Here is a 20,192-nt window from a genome sequence, read left to right as displayed (position 1 = left end):
GGAACATAAATTTAAAAAAAAATTTCAAATAATTAATTGTAAATATTTATTTCACAGTTTGTTAGTGTTTAGTTTGACTTTTATCAATATTTGTTTTAATAATGCATTCAGTAATGACCATTAATCTATTTATATTATCATTATCAATATCATTTATCATGTCCGCAAACAAAACTCTTTGATTATTAATATATCAGCATTAGCACATATACGTTATAACCACAATTAATATTTTTTTTTTTTTTTTTTTTTTTTTTTGATGAAAAACAAGTAACTGCAGATAAGAATAAATTGACACGGTTATCATGTGAGTGCTTTTAATATTTACTATCTTAAATCTAGCCTGCACAGTGGCCGTAAAATGTATCTAGTTTCGTGACTATTATCTGCACTAACAGCAGCATAGAAACGAGGAAAAAAAATGCTACTAGCTACTAGCTACATTGTTACTAAAGAAAATGCATTAACTATATATATTTATACATATATATACATATAGTTGTAGTCAGATCCCTTGGTTTTATAATTCACGTCACGTTCTAGCAAATCCTAACGAAACATTGAAAACACGATGTGCATTCGCCAACGATTGGTTCTGTATTGTAGATGTAATATTGTATATATATATTGCTACACCCATTGTATCTTTTGTTTTCTTCCTTATTCAGTGGATAGTTAAGATAACTATAGGTAAATAGATAGCTATAAAAGCTCAAGCTAAAGCTACCTACACAAGTCTGGTTAAGATAGGATGTAAGGAGGTGGCATTCGTATAAAATCGATGTGCAAGCAAAGGAGCTCGTTGCTGTATACACTTCTTCTATATATTTATGTATATATATAACGCGAACGCGCAATATCCAGCGAAACCGCAAGGAGTAAAAACGACACGTGGCCGAAAGCTCCCGAGATATAACGACATTTTTATTGAATTAAAATGTCGAACTGTATAAACGTCAACTAGCAAATTTATAATGAGACACACAAATATGAATATTTCAAAATTATTAATTTTTTTTTTTTATTATTCGTTCGTTTCTTACAAATAGCATCGATTTTTTTCTCAATTATACACGGAAAAAGATGATGCTCAAAATTTTAATAGTTTGAAGTTTATTTTCGACTTAAAATTAGTATATTTGATACTAATATCAAACCAGGATCATTATATATATTGCAAAATAACTATTATTTATATTAAAATTTGATACACATAAAAAAGCAAAATTTGTAACTTCGTATATTAAAATTAATATGAAAAAGAATCGATAAATTGGTATCTACAGTTATTACTATTCAAATAAACATACAAAAATTTTAAAAATGAGGAACCGAAAAATTAGTAAACGTACATATATATATAAAGATCTAGTGTACGAGTTTTTCATTTTATTATTTACCACTTATTCAACATTTGTATATAATAAATTAATTTATAATAACGAATCAATAACATTTTATATTAATTATTGGTCAATGGGATAGAATTTATAAAATAAGAGTTAAAAATTTTCGGTATTTTTATGAGCAAAAAATCAATATCTAGTATACTAATTTTTCATTTTATTATTTACCACTTATTCGATTTATGCATATTGTAAATCAATTTATAATAATGAATAAATGATATTTTAAGTTAATGATTGATCAGTAATATCGAATTTATAAAATAGAAGTTTGTAACTTTTGCAATTTTCGGCTGGAAAACTCAGTATCTAAGATACTAATTCTTAATTTTACCAATCATCACTTTTTAATAGATTATGCCATAAATTAATTAACTTTCACTAATAAGTCACGTATTATACCTAAAAGTAATAATATTTAGTTACTTTTTGAAATAATTGATAGTAGTTTTTAGGAATCTACAAACATTAGTAAACTCCTTTGCATTAAGTACATAATAGTACTAATTATTAATAACAGATTCCACTTTTTACATTGATTTATTAATTTTTAATATTCGGTTTCTACCGTGTATAAAAAAATGTATCGAAGAATATATATAATAACAACACTTGAGTGAACACAGATAAAATATTTTAATTATAAATTCTTTTGGTATATTTCATATTTGTGAAAATGAAATATTTTGTATATAATTGGAATTTTTCAATAAATATTTTCGTCTGTGCTCGAATAGTCAACTCTTTATCAATTTATTTGATATTTTTTTTTTTTAATTTCCTGACAAAACTAGTTCTTGAAAATTTGTGTATATTGAAATTTACATTTTGCAGAAAAAATCGTATGCAAATAACAATGTCTATTAAAAGTATAGACTCTTTAGTTTTTTTTTATTTTTTTTTATAATAGTTTTTTTTCTGTATCAGCTATTTTTCTCAATTCATTTCATTTATATCTTCGCAAATACGTGTTGTATTGAAAAGGATGTAGGTGGTATGTTCTCAATATAGAATGGATTGACGTAATTCTTTACTCAATTTATTCGTCTGTATATATATATATATAGATTTATTTCATATTTCAAAGTACCTACTTCCTTTATAACATTTATAAGTTTATTTCTTTTTCATTTGAAAGTAAAGATGAAGTCATCGAAACATTTGCAAGATTACAGTGATAATGTTATATATATAAAAGTAAAAGAAATAAGTCAAAGACTTATACAAAGTAATCCAATAAGCTGAGAGTAATCGTTACTTTCCTTAAGTGCATAAAAAACGCCAAAGTATTAAATTTAGATACTATATAATAATAGACTTGAATTTGAAAGCACAATTTTTCTATCTCTTAACTCCAACATTTTTATTTTTATTTCTCTTATCTCCTTTGACATTTCGTTACTCCCTTTTATTACATTCTCATCATCCAATGTCTACTTCACCTGATGTGAAATAGAATTCTCTTTGTCTATATATATGTCTGTCTGTAGATTAAAAAGAAAATAAAAAAAAAGTGACAATTTTAACTCTCACTATTTTTATTTAATGAATTTTGTCGACAAGGGAATATTTTTCACATGTATGCTTCGACGCCTCCTGAAATGTCTGCGTATTCATTTACATTCTCTACTTGTACAATATACCTGTATACATATATGTATATTCATGCATATGTATATACATGTATATATGCATATGTGCATTTGCAGGCAAAAGAAGTAGAAATAAATATACAAGCATTATCTGATGATTTTTTTTTTTTTTTTTGTATATCTTTACTCGTCTCATATTTTTTATATTATATTTAATTTTTTTTCTTAACTACGAAAAAAAAAAAATAAAAAAAAAAAAAAATAGTATGCTTAGTATGGCTGCCGGATAACCGTGTCTTTATTACGAGCGTATATAGGATGTGCAAGAGGTAGATTATTAAGAGAAACATCCACAAGTTCAAATGTTACCCAAGGAATTTCCCAGGCTCAACAGTATATATGATAAGAGAGCTTGAAAATTGTTTTGAATGACCTTAGAGTGTATGAACTATTGCAGTGAGGTCGTTGAAAGTATGGCGAAAATCCTCAGTGATTAATGCGCCGAGAATTTCATCTTGTGGTTTAATTAAAATATTTTAGTTGCATCTGAATTAAGAGGATCATTAATTCTTATTGATAAATATCAGCTATAAATAATAAATAATTGTTATATATTTTATTTGTTGGTAAATTTATATTTTAGTTATTCTATATGATATTTCTAATTGTAAATTGGTAATTAGAATGGACATATTCCAATATTTAATCTATTTATTGATAATAATTTTAAATATTTAAAGTTTCAAATTATAAAAAATGACAAAAGCTCTCAGCTGTAAATGTCAATTTAAAATATTCATATTAAAATAAACTTGTCAGTTAGATACCTGGAAAATATCTTCTGATATTAAATGAAATAATTATTTCATTTAACAGAAATTACAATATATATTTATAGAAATACACGAATGATATTTTGTCTTTCGTATGAATTTTCGAACAAAATAAATTATAAATAAGTTTTATAATTCACTAATCAATTATCACTTGAAAACCAAGTTTGTAGCGCTATTTTTAAAAAATCAATAATGTCTAGCTTAATTTTAAAATATAACATTAAATTTTTTAACTAACTTATGATTTAAAAAAAACTATTAAACGACTAATGGCCGATTTCTTCACTCGTAGTTATCCTACGACTAAAGTTAACCGTTAGTTAACTTGAGTTAACGGGAGATTTATTTTTTTTCACAATAGTTTAAGAACCAATCCTTGATTATTTTTGTCCTACACTGTCAAAAAAACCGGGGTAAGTCCAGGCGGTATAGGTGTTAAAATTTTCGGTGTTAAATTTAAACGCCGAAAGCGGTGTTAAAACAAATTTCCCGGTGTTAAAATATTTTTCGGTGTTAAAAATATTTAACTTTGTGAATATTTTTAATTACTCGATCACTAGAGTTATCACAGTGTTTTTTTTTAATTAATTAAATTATTGGTGATTCAAATGGCGCGCGTAAAATTTTGTAATTTTTAAATAAATTACGTAAAAATAAGTACATAGCAAAATTGAACTTTCCTCCAGATAATATTCACTTAATTTCTATATTTTTTATATGTAATATATATATTTTTTTTTAATTTCTATACGTGGAATTTTTTTTACACCGATTTAACATCGGCGTTATTTCATTTTAAAGTAGTAGAAATTCTTCAGATACATACGAAAAATTTTGGTCTATTGGACCCCTATAGTATGTGACCCATTGGTCTGTTGAAGACAAGCGTTGAAATGTTAAACCCGGAATAAGTTTATCTGCCGGACAACAAGCTCTAGTTAATCTTTTTCATGAAGAAATTGGCCATAAGCCGTATTAAAACATATGTAAATTACCAATGCACAAATTAAACTGACACTTTTTAAATTATTTGCCAGTAAGCCTGCCACATGAAAGTAAAAAAAAAAAGTAAATAAATAAATATAAAGTTATTTCATACAAGTGCAATTCAACGTTCAATCTTGGTACTTCTGCTATATACGAACTCAATACCCCATCCGCGTCTACCATTTCGAAACTTTGCTTGTTAACTATCCTGGTCTCTACCCTGGTTTATCCTCTACCCTCTAGCCTTGTATCACTGTCCAAGTTTCTTCGAATTAGAGTAGAAAAGTATAAAACTATAAAAAAATAAAAAAATATCTAAAGACCGAGAGTGAGCAAAGAGCCAATTTATATCACTTATTTTTTTTTTTTCCTTTATTTTCTTTTCAAACTTTTTACTTTATAATTTTCTCACGAAAGCTAAATTACACAAAGCTATAAATAAACTTGACTTATTGTTTATTAATTATTCTCTTTGCAGAGAGAAAATTATACTAAGTAAATATATATATTTGGGAGAATTATATTTATGATTTATGTATATTACAACTTGGTCGTCCATTACTGCTCGTATTGTATAAACTGCTTACTTCTTAGTACAGAGAGGATACTCGGGAGCTTTCGTCTATTAATATATACAATAAGTACATGAGTGTGCATGAGACATACCAAACTTATCTTTCTTATTGTATTGTTTTTTCATCTTTCTCTTCCTCTTCCGTTCTCTCTCTCTTAGTCTTATATTATTTTGAGCAAAGTCTACAAGTTCTGGCTTTGTCATTAATCGTAACACTGGTGTTCTACTTCGTCAATTGTACTTTTGTTGACTGAGAAATGTCACACATTGCATAAAATAATTTGTTTTAATAATGGAAGTCTGATTGTTTAGAACTTTTAATACAATGGAAAACTTTTTGCAACTGACAGCAGAAATCATAAACTTTTTAATTTTTTATTTTAAATAAATTAACAGAAATTTAATGGAATTTGATTTTTTTTTATCATTGAATAAATTCAATTGGAATATTCTATTGTTGAATAAATTAATTGGAGTATCGTATCGAGTTCATGTTGTCATGAAAAATAAATTTATATAAATAATATTTGTGTATGTATAAATGCATTTATATGCAGCAAATATATCTTTAATAATTCTCAGAGAATGTGGATACGTGCGGCTCGAGCGCAGCTATCCATATTGAACATTTATCCTTTGGGAAATATCGAATGGAATGTGAGCACAACGCAAATATTGCACGTCTATCGGATCATTATAAATTTTTTTGTATTTTTTTTCTTTATTATTTTTGTTTTTTTTTTTTTCTTTCATTTTAAATACGGAAAAAAATAATCTGATTATTTTTTATTATGGAGAATAATTTAAAATAATACAATATATTTTTTTAAGGGTTCAGAATAAATTATCTAGTTCTCTGTCCTAAAAAATTGCTCTAGATGTAAAGTAAAAATGGTTCAAACTAATTTTTTTCGCAATAAACTTAATTTTATCTGCTGCACGTAAAAAAATGATGGAGTTAAATTTACCACACTAAACTAGTAATAACTAAACTACACTTTGTGGTAATCGTAGCGACAAATGAAGTAGCATAAATGACACTGTATAAGATTAATCTCTACTGTAGTAGTTCTATTTACCATTCGACTGGGGTAAAAATTTGTAGGCCCAGTAACTATTCAATGTAGTATGGAAAACTCATCCTATGGCTTCTTTAACCACACAATTTTATAAGATTTAGTTGGTATTACTATTTTTGGAGTACGCAATATCACATAATTTGTACAATCTACTCTAATGTGGAGTAAAATGACTGACAAACGAAAACGACAGCGCCACCTTAAACTTTTTTACCCCACTGTTTGGTTGTACTAGCTCCACAATTGTAGTTAAAATTACTACATCTTTAAATGTGGGAATTATAACCTTTAAAATTACGTGCTTGTATTTTATGTAAACGAAAATTAAATACTCAATGAAACTATGTCAGTAATATAAAAATTAATTTGTCATAAAGATAATTCCAAATGAAAAATAAATATTATGACGTATAGAAAAAAAAATCTACTTTAAAAATTTAGTGCGTGTGACATTTCGAATTTATTACTTATAAATCCATTTTAATATATTTAAAAACTCTTTGTGCGAACAATATGATATAAATTTTAAAATTTTTAAAGCTTTTTAAGTACCATGAAAATAATAAATATCGATTAATATATATTTGAAAAATAAATTGAGGATAAAAAATTATAAACTATGATGTGGAGTAGTAAGAACCACAGCTGTCATTTACCAAGGAGTTGTTTTAACCAACGACAGTAGTAAATGTTACCACAGTTTGTGTATCACAATAGGCTAGTAGTCATTACTAAATGTGTAGTCATCCTATATATTTTACTAGTCAGTGTAGTATATGCACCCCCAATTGTGGTAAATTCAACTACGCCTTTCTTTACGTGCGCTTATTTTATGACAATAAATTATTATTATTGATAATTATAAAATGTAATTTTATAGCCTTCACTTAAAAAAATCCATCTGACTAATAAAAAATTAATCATCTTTTTAAAATTAATTTTGTGAATAAAATATATAGAGGGACTAGATACTATAGCAGGGAGCTGTCAATTTAGTATCTTACCTTACATATTTATTTTCTTTAAAAATTCATGTAGACCTGGGTAAAAATAAAAAATAATATTTTATTTATGTAATTTTTATTTGTGATTTAAAATTCATTGAATAGTAATATTTTCTCTTGATAAATGGGTTTTCGGTTACATATTTTTAAAAAGTAATGATTAATCAAAGAACGTTATTGAAGTTGTTCGTAAATATGGGATGTAGAGAGGTTTAAATATTTATTTGGTGGAGGATGTGTGACTATTTTAATGCGGGCAATCATGTACGTCACAATCAAATATTTACGTATCCAGCAAAATTTGTTGATGAATTGGACCGAGTTATTATTTCAAATCACATATGAACAACAGGGTAAATTAAATCAACGTTCGATAGAAAAACTTATTTTAGTAAATTTTAAACACAAAATCTTTGGAAATACTGAGGTCCGGTCAGAAAGAGAACTTTAAGGAAAACATTTTTTTTTAATCTTGAATATGTTTACCTTTTTAATTTTTTATTATATTTACTAAAAATTAATATAAATTTGAAAGATTTTACTTTTAAATTTTTTGGCTAAATGGGTCTTCTAAAATAAATATATATATATATATTTTTTTTCGTCATATTTCTGATCTAGTCTAATAAACGATGAATTACGTGCGACAGTATGCAAGAAATATAATTTGGGGATGCAAATTCTTTGTCAAATAATTATAAAAGTAATTAAAAAATTTTTTTGAAAAAAAAAAAAAAAAAAAAAAAAAATCATAGTACCCAACTTTGCCCGAACCATCCTGATATTTTTTTCTAAATTGTAAATGAAAAACTTATTTTTAAAATGAAAAAAAATTTTTCCACTTCACTTCTTTGAAAAAAAAAAAAAATAATAACAATAAGTCTTCATGATGAATTTCGATATTAAAAAAAATTTAATGAAAAAAAATTTTAGAGTAAAAAAATTGATATTAATACTCTAAACTTTTTTTAAAAACTTTTGTAATGTACAAAAAAATAAGTAGAGCACAAGTTTTTTTTTTCTTTTTTTTTTTTTTTAAGTAAGTAAAATTAAAAACTAAATAATACTAAAAAAAAAGTATGTCAAATAGCGATTAATTTTTTTTTTAAAACGAAATTGAAGATCTTTATTACAAAATAATAAACAAAAATAAAAATTAGTAAATAATCAAATATTAAAATTTTCGCAATTTACGATAATTATTTTTTAATTAATTTCCTGTGCTCGATCCACCGATAAACCCTGTCATACTCAACGTAATTAACTGATTTATATTCAGTAATTACACGTCAAATTTGTCAAAAATTAATTGTGATACTGATTAAAAAAAATTACCATTTACAACTTAAAAAAAAAGTTAAAATATTAATTAAAATTTTAATGACTTATTTATTTTAATGTCATAAAAAAATAAATATTCAACGAATGTGTATAATATATAGAAGAAATATTGAGAGACTCTTGATAGTTGTGAAGATACAAGTATAAAATGTTATTGAACGCAAGGGAACGAACTAAAGAGTCACGAGAGGGTTGCTACTGAAAAGTGCGAGTGTCTTTGAAAGTCATCTGCTAGAGTAAGTCTTGAGACGAAAGAGTTGATGTAAAAATAAAAAATTAAAAGAAAAGTATGTAGACAGTAAGAAGACGTATGTCTTTATTATTTTTATAGTCATTATTATTCTACGACAGAGTAGTAAAACTCGTGATAAGATAGAATGCGTTTTAGTGCGTCACGTCATCCGTAAGCTGATCAACGTAAGCCGATATAAGGGGATTTAATTCACTCGTGGCAGTAGAATATTGAGGATTGACATTAATGGTATTAAATTACAGTCAAATATCAGATCTTATATTGACTATTAGCTAAATAAATTATTGTATTTCAAATAAATTTCATTAGGATCGATTTTACTTTTATTCCATACATTAATTTCGTACTTTTTTTCGGCTCGTGAATTTAAAAAAATTAAGTATGCAAGTGGGTCGAGTGGGTAAACTATCGTATTGTTCTGAGAGATAAAACAGTAATTAATTAATGTTATATATATATATATTTTTTTTTAAAGAGCTTTAGAAAAAAATGAAGTTATTTGTTGCTAATTTATTTTATTGTAATAAAATTTATTAAAAGTTTAAAACTAAGGTTTTATTTCAAAAAAGTTACGTAAAAATGACGTAAAATTTAGTGAAGCGAAAAAACTTAAAATAAAGAAAAAAGTTATGGAATTTTATACCGATATTTTCTGTTCAGTAAACTGCGAACTTGAAATATTTTATCAATGTGTATTTTAAAAATATATATTTTTTTTAAAAAACTTGTTCGTATACAAAAGAAGAGCAAGATGATGTTATAAAAACAGTATTGATCTTTGAAAAATAAATATTTTTAAAAATTGACATTGTGAATTGTTGAAATAAAAGAAAAAAAATTTATCTGATGAATAAATTTACGTTAAATTCACAGAGCTTATACTTTTTTATTTATTTTAATTATCAAGTAATGAAGTCGGTGTATTAAATTATATATATATTTTATAAATAAATTATATAGATATAAAAATTAAATATACGGCTAATTTAGTACTTAATATATTTGGCGAGTAATTACAGTAGGGAACAACGCTCTGACTACGAAATGACGTTCGAGGTTATCGCACGAAATGAACATTAATCAGTCAGAGAGTCTAGTCCATTCGGGTGAACAACATTGGGTGGTAAATAAGGCGTAGAATCATAAGTAAGGAATAGTAATAATAATAATAGCAGTAGTAGTAGTTGTAGTAGTAGTAGTAATAGAACGTAAGTACAACTACGCTAGACTAATATAAGATTTAACGTACAAAGTACGTAACTAGTAACCGGCGTGCAAAGCCAGTTGAATTTGCAAATGTGCACCCTTACCATCACTTCCCGTTCCTTTCAATATCCTAGTCAGGATTCAGGACGTACGGTAGCACAAAGTAAGGGAGTTATATACAGTCAAAATACACGAGTAGATGTAGTAGTGGAAGAAAGAGACCGAGTAGTAGGGGTAGACGGGGGTGGTGGGTATAACTGCAAGCTCCTAACACTGCGAGGACTATCGAACGTGCGCCATTGACTATCAGGGGGTGGTTGTGATGTGCTGCTACCGCTGCTGGTACTACTGCAGTACTTACCATAGTAATGAGTGAGAGGTGTCGGCCAATTTCTGGGGATGACACGAGAGAGCGCAACAGCGTGATGTAGATGAGGCTGTATAAAAAGCACCTGTATACTGATCTATATATATATATATTTATAAAGGTATATGTATATTTAAGTTCGTAGGATGATAAGGACAAGAAGCGCGTCACACTACGGGCTGCTAGGCCAAAACTGCTGTCATGATACCATGCCAGCCTTTATAACCTTCCTTTCCCGGCTATAGAGTCACACACTCTGCGCATGATTATATACCTATCCCTTTTTAAATATATATATATAAGTGTATTCACTTTTTTATTTCATTTTATGTTACTTTACTTATTTATTTATTATTTTTTTTTCCATGGTAAAAGATATTGACGCCTCAAGCAACTATGAGCATGTACATGAATTTGGGAAGAATTTTTTTTTATTTTTGAAAAAGATTATTTTCATTTTATTGATTTTTTATTTTATGAAAATTAGTTTTAGTTCAGTGGAGGGTAGAAGAGGTACAGAAGTTGAATTCATTGTTAAGGAATGTTTAGGTGGTGAGGTATTTTATTTTGAATTTAGATGATTGTGTAGAATACGGAGTTATCGGTATTTATTTTGTGATTGAATTTAGTGCGGACTCTGTTGAGTAGAAATAGTGTTTCAAGTAGATTAGGTAGCCTGTGGTAGGACAGAAAGTAAAAACTAGGGAGTAAGTAGAAAGTGATTGTACCGTCAGACAGTAGTTACGGATCATAGATTCAGTTTTGATCAGACGATGAAAAATAATTATTGCAGAAAATAACTTACCTTTGACGTTTGAAATTTTTGGTATTTTGAATATTTATAGAAATCGTGAATATTTAAAGATTTTTAACTATGCTATTTTTCACACAATCCTTTATTTTATTGACAAATTTGTACATAATTAAATAACAGTTTTATAGTAAATTTAAATGTTCAGTAAACTCGACTAATATTTTATCGAATAATTATTTTGAGAGCTGATTTATCACACAGTTTCAGCCAATAAACAATTGTCAACAAATTGCTCTAATAATAGTAATTACTAGTTTTTCTAAATTTTTGATGCTTTTTCACTACCCTGATTAAGAAAAATGATTTAAAATGATCTAAAACAATTTGAATCGGCTTTGAAATCATTTTTCTTAATCAGGGTAATTTTTTTTTTTTTTTTTTTTTTTTTGATAGAAAGAATCAAATTCTCTAACTACAAGTTAGAAAAAAAAAAACAAAATGTCAGTGATTAAAGTAACAGAGTAGTAACTACACACGGGGAAGAAATCAAGGGATTTCTTCCACTGATTTATGGAAACCATACCTATGTGGGTATAGGGAATACTCCTACATTATGAAAAAAAACTATCCCGGTGTTAAAGTTATTGGTGTCAAATTCAACCCAGAAAACGTTGAAATAACACCAGTGACGGTGTTACAATTTTACCGGTGTTGAAAAAAACGGTGTTGAAAAAAAGTAAATTGAACGGTTTTTTTAAATATTTTGATTCATAAAAAATTGGTAATTTCATGAGTTACGAATTTAATTTAATGGTAAGATTAATTAATTTGTTTCATTATTTGTAATCACAATTTTTATAACCTTGATATCATAATATATAAACAGATATAAATATATAGTGTTGGAGATAGAAGTATGAAACTAAAAAAAATTTTTTTTCAAAATACGAATTTTTTTATTTAAGAGCCAGAAAGGCGGACGACAAATTTTAGAGAATGGACGTGATTATAATCCAGGAGTACAAAACCGATGAAAAAAATTTTTTTATATTCTTATGTTTTCTTATTATAAGTCTGAATAGGTATTAGTTATGCTTTAAATTCATGATACTCCAATCTACGTTTTAAATAAGTTCAAAGCTATCAAATTGAGTCACTCTGGTTTTTAATGAAGCATTGTTTGTTTCAAATCTAAATGTCCTCTTAATCAAACGTATATGAAAATTACTACATCAATTATTTTATTAAAACCATCCGATTTCCGACAAAAGCAATTTTTCTTTCTAACGTTTCTATTATTTTTTTTCTGTGTTGTGATAATTTACGTTTGCCTATAAGTATTTCAGCCACAAAAATCAAAACCCACAAAATTAAACTCAGGGCCATAAGAATATAAACAAATATTAAATTTTCAAATTCGATTTGATCATATTCCCCGAATAATCTTTGCCGTGCTTCGATGGCTTTCATTTTTTTAAAGGCATAAATGAATTCCCGTTTGTTCCAATAATCGAGTAAGCCGTGTTCAGAAAATTTGAGCGCTAATTGATCAATTCTATTTTTTAAAACCCAATTTTTACGCATCAAATAAGAAGCTTATTGATTATACATCATTTCTTGTGCTAAATACAAGTTATACTTCTTAGCCGCGGGTAAGAGAACACCTACAAAACCAATACATGCGTTAAAACTGTCATTCAAAACTTGTTCATGACAAGTGTAAGGAAATTTTTTATGCTCATGTAAATAATTTTTATCAGAACTTTGCCACAATTGCTGCTCAGTAATAAAACTTTTAATTAGCTGGTGATAGTACACGTGGAATTTAAAGTTATGTAAGTCTTTTAGATTTTGGGGGTAACGGTATTCTGGTTTAGTAGACAGTGCTGTCATGTGCCCTTGAAAAGCGGGAGTTATACCAAACACAAATAGCGTTATCGTCAGAAAAATGATACGTATCGATAATTTATCTAATGGTGCTACTATTCCAGCACTTAATGATAGTCGAACAATATCCAAGAATCCATTAGCATAATCGTTACCGTTATTGCAAATTATTATCACAAATGTTATAAATAAAATAAGTACTGACACAGCAATTAAATTAAAATTTAACAAATTATGGAAAATTTCACCCGAAAATTTAAGTTTGTTACGTTGTGTCATTATCATAAAGCCATACTGATAGTGTAGATTCATACTATCGAGCTGTGAATTTTGGTTTTTTAGCGATACTATATTTAGAATCAAATCATGTGTCGAATTTATTACAAATTTCTCTAAATCTATTAATGTTACATCTGTCGAATTTACTTTGCTTATAATGCTAATATCCGGTGTAACATTTAAATACAAAAAAAGATTTTGAAAAAAAACATAGTTAATATTTAATAGAATATTCTTCGACTCACTGATATTATGCGTTTTGATTTGGGTGACGTTTGATTTTAGGCGCCAACCTGACACAGCTTTTACAGTGTGGCCATTAAGAAATTTGGCCTTAACGAAAGTCAGATTGCGACGTTTCATTGAATTCTAGAGCTGCTTAAAATTTTAAATTGATTGGTTCAGCCGTTTCGAAGATATTTAGAAAAACCCGTTTTTCACCATTTCTTTGTCCAACGATATTAGGCGAACGAATTAACCGATTTTGATGGTTGAGACGGAAATTGACGTATTTTATTGAGCTCTAGAGCTGATTAGATTTTGATGCCGATCGTTCAAGTCATTTCTGAGAAATCACTAATAAACTAAAAAAAAAATTTTATTTTTTTCGTAATTTGCAAATATTTTCGAGTCTACTTGATCAAATGATCTGAAATTTTCAGAAAAGTTAATGGTCAACATGCTCTTTCGATTGCCGCCTCAACCATCTAAATCGATTACTTAGTTAAAATGTTACAAAGAGTTTACACACACACACACATATACACGCACTCGGACATCATTTTGAAAATAGTCAGAATAGCTTCCTAGGACCTCAAAACGTCGACATCTGATGAAATCTCGATTTTTGAAAATCGGGGTGAAAACAATAATTTCCCGAATTTTTGAAAATTTACAATTTTCTTAGCGGGAAGTTAAAAATCTTTTTTTTTTCTTTAAATGTATCCTATTTTGTTGTGAATAACTTACCTTTGATTTTGGAAATTTTTAGTATTCTAAACATTTATATAAATTGAGGATATTTCTAGAGATTTTAAAGTCATACTATTTTTCACACAATCCTTTATTATATTGACAAACTTGTACATATTTAAATAACAATTTTACAATAAGTTTGAATATTCAGTAACACCAAATTATATTTTTGTAACGAATAAATTATATGAGAATCATAAAAATTAACAGAGTAGTAACTACACACAGAAAAAAAATTGATGAACGCATTACAATAACCAGGGCAAAAATCCTCATGATACAGTAATTTTATCAAAAAATTTAATTTAAATGTTCGTAGGTGGTCCGTCAAAGTTCGGTTATCTTATATCGTTTTAAGAGTCGGGCAAATACATTAAACTTATAGCGATTTGACCATGAAATGAAAAAATTTACTTGACAAAATTTTTAAGGTCCGCTTTGCTCTGGGTAAATTCAATCGCATCGAAAAACTTGAAAATAAATAATAAAAGCTAAAATCATACGGATAGTACCGATTGATAGCACGTGTAACCGGGTAGTAATTAGCAGACCTGCACCCAACTTTGGTGGTGTCTAGACCGTAGATTTAATGGCTTGACTAAGTAAATTTTGGTTTAGAACAAAAAAAATTGGCTTCTTATAATTAGTTTATTTCAAACTAAAAACAAATCTACAAAATGATTGGTAAGGAAAAAAGTTTATACGTCTTTTTAACTTTAGAAATTTTTTGTTTTCAATTTTAAGCTTTACTAAATTCTATAAACAAAAAAAATGTCACATTTGGAATGTTAAAATTCCCTACATATTGACATCCTGGTTCCGGGCTATAATTTCGAACACTAATTTTTAAAGAATTTTTTTGTTCTGTGCGCCGATTTTTTTATTAGAATTAATCGCCCGCCATCAAAAGCAATTCTTTTCTCTAAAGTTTTAATTATTATTTTTCTGTGATATGAATCCTGAAATTTCTTTATTAGTATCTCAGCTACAAAAATCAAGATCGAAAAAACAAAACTCAGTGCCATAAATATGTAAGCACCCAGTAAATTTTCAAACTCTACTCCACCATATTTTGGGGCTGATGTCTCTAATGCTCCTCTAACTTTCAGATTTTTCAAACGGTAAACAAACTCTCGCTTGTTCCAACAATCTATGAAACCGTGTTCTGAAAATTTTAAGGCTAATTCATCGATTTTACTTTTCAAAATCCAGTTCTTACGAATTAAGTTAGAAACATAGACAAAATCTATTTTTTCTTGAGCCAAATGTAAGTTATACTTGTACGCTGCGTTTAATTGATAAGCTAGAGAAGTTACACATGCGTTTGAACTATCATTTAAAACTTGTTCATGGCAACTTAGTGGGTATTCAGTAAGTCTATGCAAATACTTTTTGTCTCCATTGTGCCACAACTCCTGGTTATAAATAAAGTTTTTCAAATTTTTATGATAGTAAACGTTATATTTAAAGTCGTGTAAATCTTTCAAATTTTGCGGATAGTGATGATCGGATTTTACTGACAGGGCTAATATCTGTCCAAGTATAGATGGAGACATCATAAAAACGAATAACGTTGTAACAAAAAATATAATCCGTACAGATAATCTATTTAATGGTGCGGAAATTCCAGCACTCAATGCCAATCGTAAAATATCTAAAAACCCCTGACTATAATCGTTACCGTTATTGAAAATTATTATAATAAATGTTACAAATAAAATTAACATCGTGACGGCAATTATTCCAAAACTCAAAAATTCTTCAAAGTTTTCAATCATCGATTCTAGTTTTATTCGTTGCGTTAATATCATATGGCCAACTTGAAAATGAAAGTTTATAATATCAACCTGCTCATAATAGCTACCCAAACGCCGTGGACTTAAACCAATATCATGGGTACCGTTCATTAATGTTTTCAAAAATCCTACTACAGTATTGTTTACTATAGATTCTCCGTCACCATAATTAATAATCGGTGTTACATTTAAATACAAAAACAAATTAGTATAGAATTCAGAAGTCAAATAAATTGTAATATTTTTTAATTCCTTAGTATCGAATACCTTATTAACAGTGTAGTTTGATTTGGTTACTGGATGTATTACAGCTTTCACGGTGTGGCCATTAAGAAACTTAGTCTTGTCGAAAGTCAGATTGCGACATATATTTTTATCTGAAAGAAGAAAATCGAACGTATTAAGAGCATTTTTTTTTACTACTAATCAATAATCAGTTTTGAATATACCATTTATGTAAGGTTGTTTGTAGAGAGTCCATCGGCTGTCAGGTTTGTCAAAAGTTTCCACTTCTACCCAAGGTTCAGGAGCTTGATTCGTGAATGGGTTATAAGTGTACAGCATCATAATTTCATCCTTATCAGACTCATGGCAAACAAAATAAGATGATACTAAATCTAGTTTCCAGAGTACTTGCAGCATTTTCGATGCACCTCCACAAGACTTTTCAGTGATTCCAATAATAAAAAAAACTGAAGTAATACTCCAAGTGGGTGATAACTTCAATGCGTTCAAAAGAGCTCCAAGTTCATCAGTAGATTGCGCAGACAGGATATAAGTGGGGTAAGCAGGATTGAATATTTGTATATTCTTTGCTTTATAATTGTTGTCAATTATGTTAACATTTGGGTGATCAATGTCTCGTGAATCACGGTAAATTATATCGATCAAGTCCTTTGTAATGACGATAGGATTTGTTCGATCAGAAAAACATAATTTTATCAATTCACCCTATTAACATATAAAAAAAAATATTTTTAATTATCCTTTATTTAATTTCGGAAAAATATCAAAGTGACCAGAGCGTGAAAAAATACTTTCGAGAAATGTCGATTAATTTGAAGTAAATCAAAAGAGAAAATATATATAGTGAATTATTTTTTTTCTTTAAATTTTTTTTGATTATAATTTTGATTAAAATCAAACGTTAAAAAATCGTCTACCTAATATCTTGAAATTATAAAATAAAATTTTGTTCAGTTATGAAACTAATAATTAAAATCCTCATGAAAATAGTATTACTTTATTTTTTTTTTTTTTTTTTTTTTTTTTTTTCATTAATAAAATACGTTATAGCGGTCCGATTGTCTTCTATCTAAATTATTTTATGAAAAAATATTTACTTACCATTTGATTCCACGAAATTGATGAATACTCTGATTTGAATTTATCAAATATTCGGTTTCCACTGCACACAGTTATTATCATTATCCACCAAATACATTTTTTAATCCACTCCATCGTTATTATATTTTTATTGTCATTAAAACACAAAAATAAAGTTTAATACTGATCTATTAGAAAATAATGAATATTGTTGGTCTAACTATTGTTAATGAAGTTTCTACATCTCAAGAAATTGTGAGAAGTACTCTGAAAATGATCAGCATTCAGCGCATCATTTCAGTTTGATGTAGCAATTGTTACTAACCGTGTGACAAGTCATATGTGCATTCGTGAAAAAAGACACGTCATATGTGTCAATCAGAAATTTTATTGTTTTGAAATTTCCACTTTACTGTTTCCTAGATACCATCTGTTTATTTTTTATTTTTTTCCTGATCTATAAGGGATAATACTACTGAATGTATGCATCGCAAATAGTCCACTTTTATTTTTCCTATCACTACAGTTTTACACCACTTAAAATACTTAGCAAATTATGACGCGATCAATATACGTATCAATTATGCATATGAAAAAAGAGAAAACATGCAATAAATTTCATACACATTAAGCTAATAAAATATAAGTAACGCGGGGCTGCTTGAAAAGGGTCCAAAAATAAAAAAAAAATATTTATTTATCTGGATGGATTCAAATCATGATTTTTTATTATAACAACTATTTTGAAGCCATTTGAAATGTTGCGCAATAAAAATGGATTTTAATTTTCTTGTTGAAAATAATTTTCACAGTATATAATTTTCTTATGTGACTATTTCGTAAGGGATTAAATAGTTATTGTAAATATCGAAAATAAAATAGGTCAGTAAATAATTTAGTAATCATATACATTTTAAAATTAACTAAAATATTTATTTTCAACTTGATAATTTTATAAACATCGATAATATTATTTGTACTTCAAAGGTACGGCAATTCCCTCATATTGGTCATTTTCAATGCCCCAACTATTCATCAGCACTCGTTTCTTAATAGCTTCTCGGTAACTCGTAATATCAGTGATCATATTCAACCACAGGCCAATCATTTCAATCATGTACCATCGTTTCATATTTTCATTAACTTCGTCATCCTGCGGATTTTGACAAATAACGTCTTCATCAACACCCTCGTCCATTCCATCAGTAGGAGCTAGGGGACTAGGAAAAATATCTAAACTCGCCGACGCAAATAATTCTTTCAAAATATCTTCATTTCTCGCTAGCAAACGTCGTACCGTTACCCGACTTATATCCAATAATTTTCTAAAGCGTTCTTCCGGCCGTTGATTTAACAAAATGTTTAAATAAACTTCCTGATTATACAAATTTTTCGAATCAAAATTTTTATTTTTTGAATCCGCGGATATTTTCAAAGTATTTTTGATAAAGTCGTGCAATTCTTCAATACTATCAAACCGATTTATTTCAGCAAATCCATTGAAATTCTCTCGATACTCATGTGCCATTTGCAAAAGACTATCGTCCATCGTTACTTTTATTTCCGGAGGATCTGAAATTTTTTTTTAAATTTTATTTACGCGCCTTAATAAAAAATTTAATTATCAAAATAAATATTTACCTAAAGAACTCGATTGGTTCGTTTGCAATACTGAATTGTTATTTTGTGATTGTAAAGTAGCTTCTTCGATTTCATCTTCATCTTCTACTTCTTCTTCTTCTTCTTCACCTTCTTCTTCTTCTTCTTTGTCAGTTAAATCTTCTTGCAAATTTTTCCGCCAGAGAATATTATTAGTTCTTTCTTTCTGTATCATATTTTGTGACGTAGATTCTTAAAAATAAATTATTTAATTAAAAAACCAAATTAGCAACTTAATAAATTCATTTAAATAAATAAAAACCATTAGATTGATTTAAACTATCTTCGGCCATGTCTTCCTCTTCTTCTTCTTCAATTCTATCGTTGATTTGATCTGTTGTCGTGGAAGAATTTAATAAAACTTGACCAACAAGATTGCGATAAGTTCGACACCTTCTTATAGTACGCGGTATTGAACCTGAATTAACAGCAATTATATTTATTCTCATTACTCGTGATGCATCGAGGCCACACGATTTATCCAGTCTATTTAGTTATCATAACATAACACAATTATCAAATTTATTTATTTAAATTGTGCTAACATAACTATGTTATTTATTTATTAAATAATGAAATTAAATTAAACCGGTTGATAAAATAAAAGAGTGATGTAAGATATAAATTTGTTAACTTGTCACTATTCACACTGGTCTGACAATGTCACTGATGACCAATGGGTCATAGAATGACAGGTCGATCAGGATGACTATCGTGTATGACTCTGCTGACACACACGCGGATATCTATTTTTGACCGGGGCCACGTGATGCAATAATTCGTATCTGGTCTGAACTTCATTGCGCTTATTTTATTGACAACATTGGATCGTCAATAATTAACAATACTATTTTTATCGATTCTTTCTTTC

At 27.8% G+C, this 20,192-nt stretch overlaps 2 protein-coding genes across 2 annotated transcripts in view; both read right to left on the bottom strand.

Moving 5' to 3' along the window:
• The window catches only part of LOC103568568 (galactosylgalactosylxylosylprotein 3-beta-glucuronosyltransferase P), a 38,556-nt gene extending 27,738 nt beyond the window's left edge, over positions 1-10,818 (bottom strand). Inside the window, exon 1 of the mRNA XM_014440596.2 lies at positions 10,640-10,818. The gene's annotated coding sequence lies outside the window, so the exon portion shown is untranslated. The remainder of the gene's footprint in view (positions 1-10,639) is intronic.
• Positions 10,819-18,610: 7,792 nt separating this feature from the next.
• Positions 18,611-19,778, bottom strand: LOC103568567 (nucleolin-like). Its single transcript, XM_008545493.1, has 3 exons — positions 19,584-19,778; positions 19,304-19,513; positions 18,611-19,234 (listed from the first exon to the last, which is right to left on the bottom strand). The coding sequence occupies exons 1-3, from the start codon at positions 19,768-19,770 to the stop codon at positions 18,633-18,635; spliced, it is 999 nt and encodes a 332-aa protein (XP_008543715.1). The 5' UTR covers positions 19,771-19,778; the 3' UTR covers positions 18,611-18,632.
• Between the last annotated feature and the right edge of the window lie 414 nt (positions 19,779-20,192).

This window comes from Microplitis demolitor, chromosome 3 (assembly GCF_026212275.2).
Source record: "Microplitis demolitor isolate Queensland-Clemson2020A chromosome 3, iyMicDemo2.1a, whole genome shotgun sequence".
Lineage (NCBI taxonomy): Eukaryota > Metazoa > Arthropoda > Insecta > Hymenoptera > Braconidae > Microplitis > Microplitis demolitor.
The sequence above is the reverse complement of the archived record's forward strand: the minus strand, read 5'-3'. Positions and strand labels throughout refer to the sequence as shown.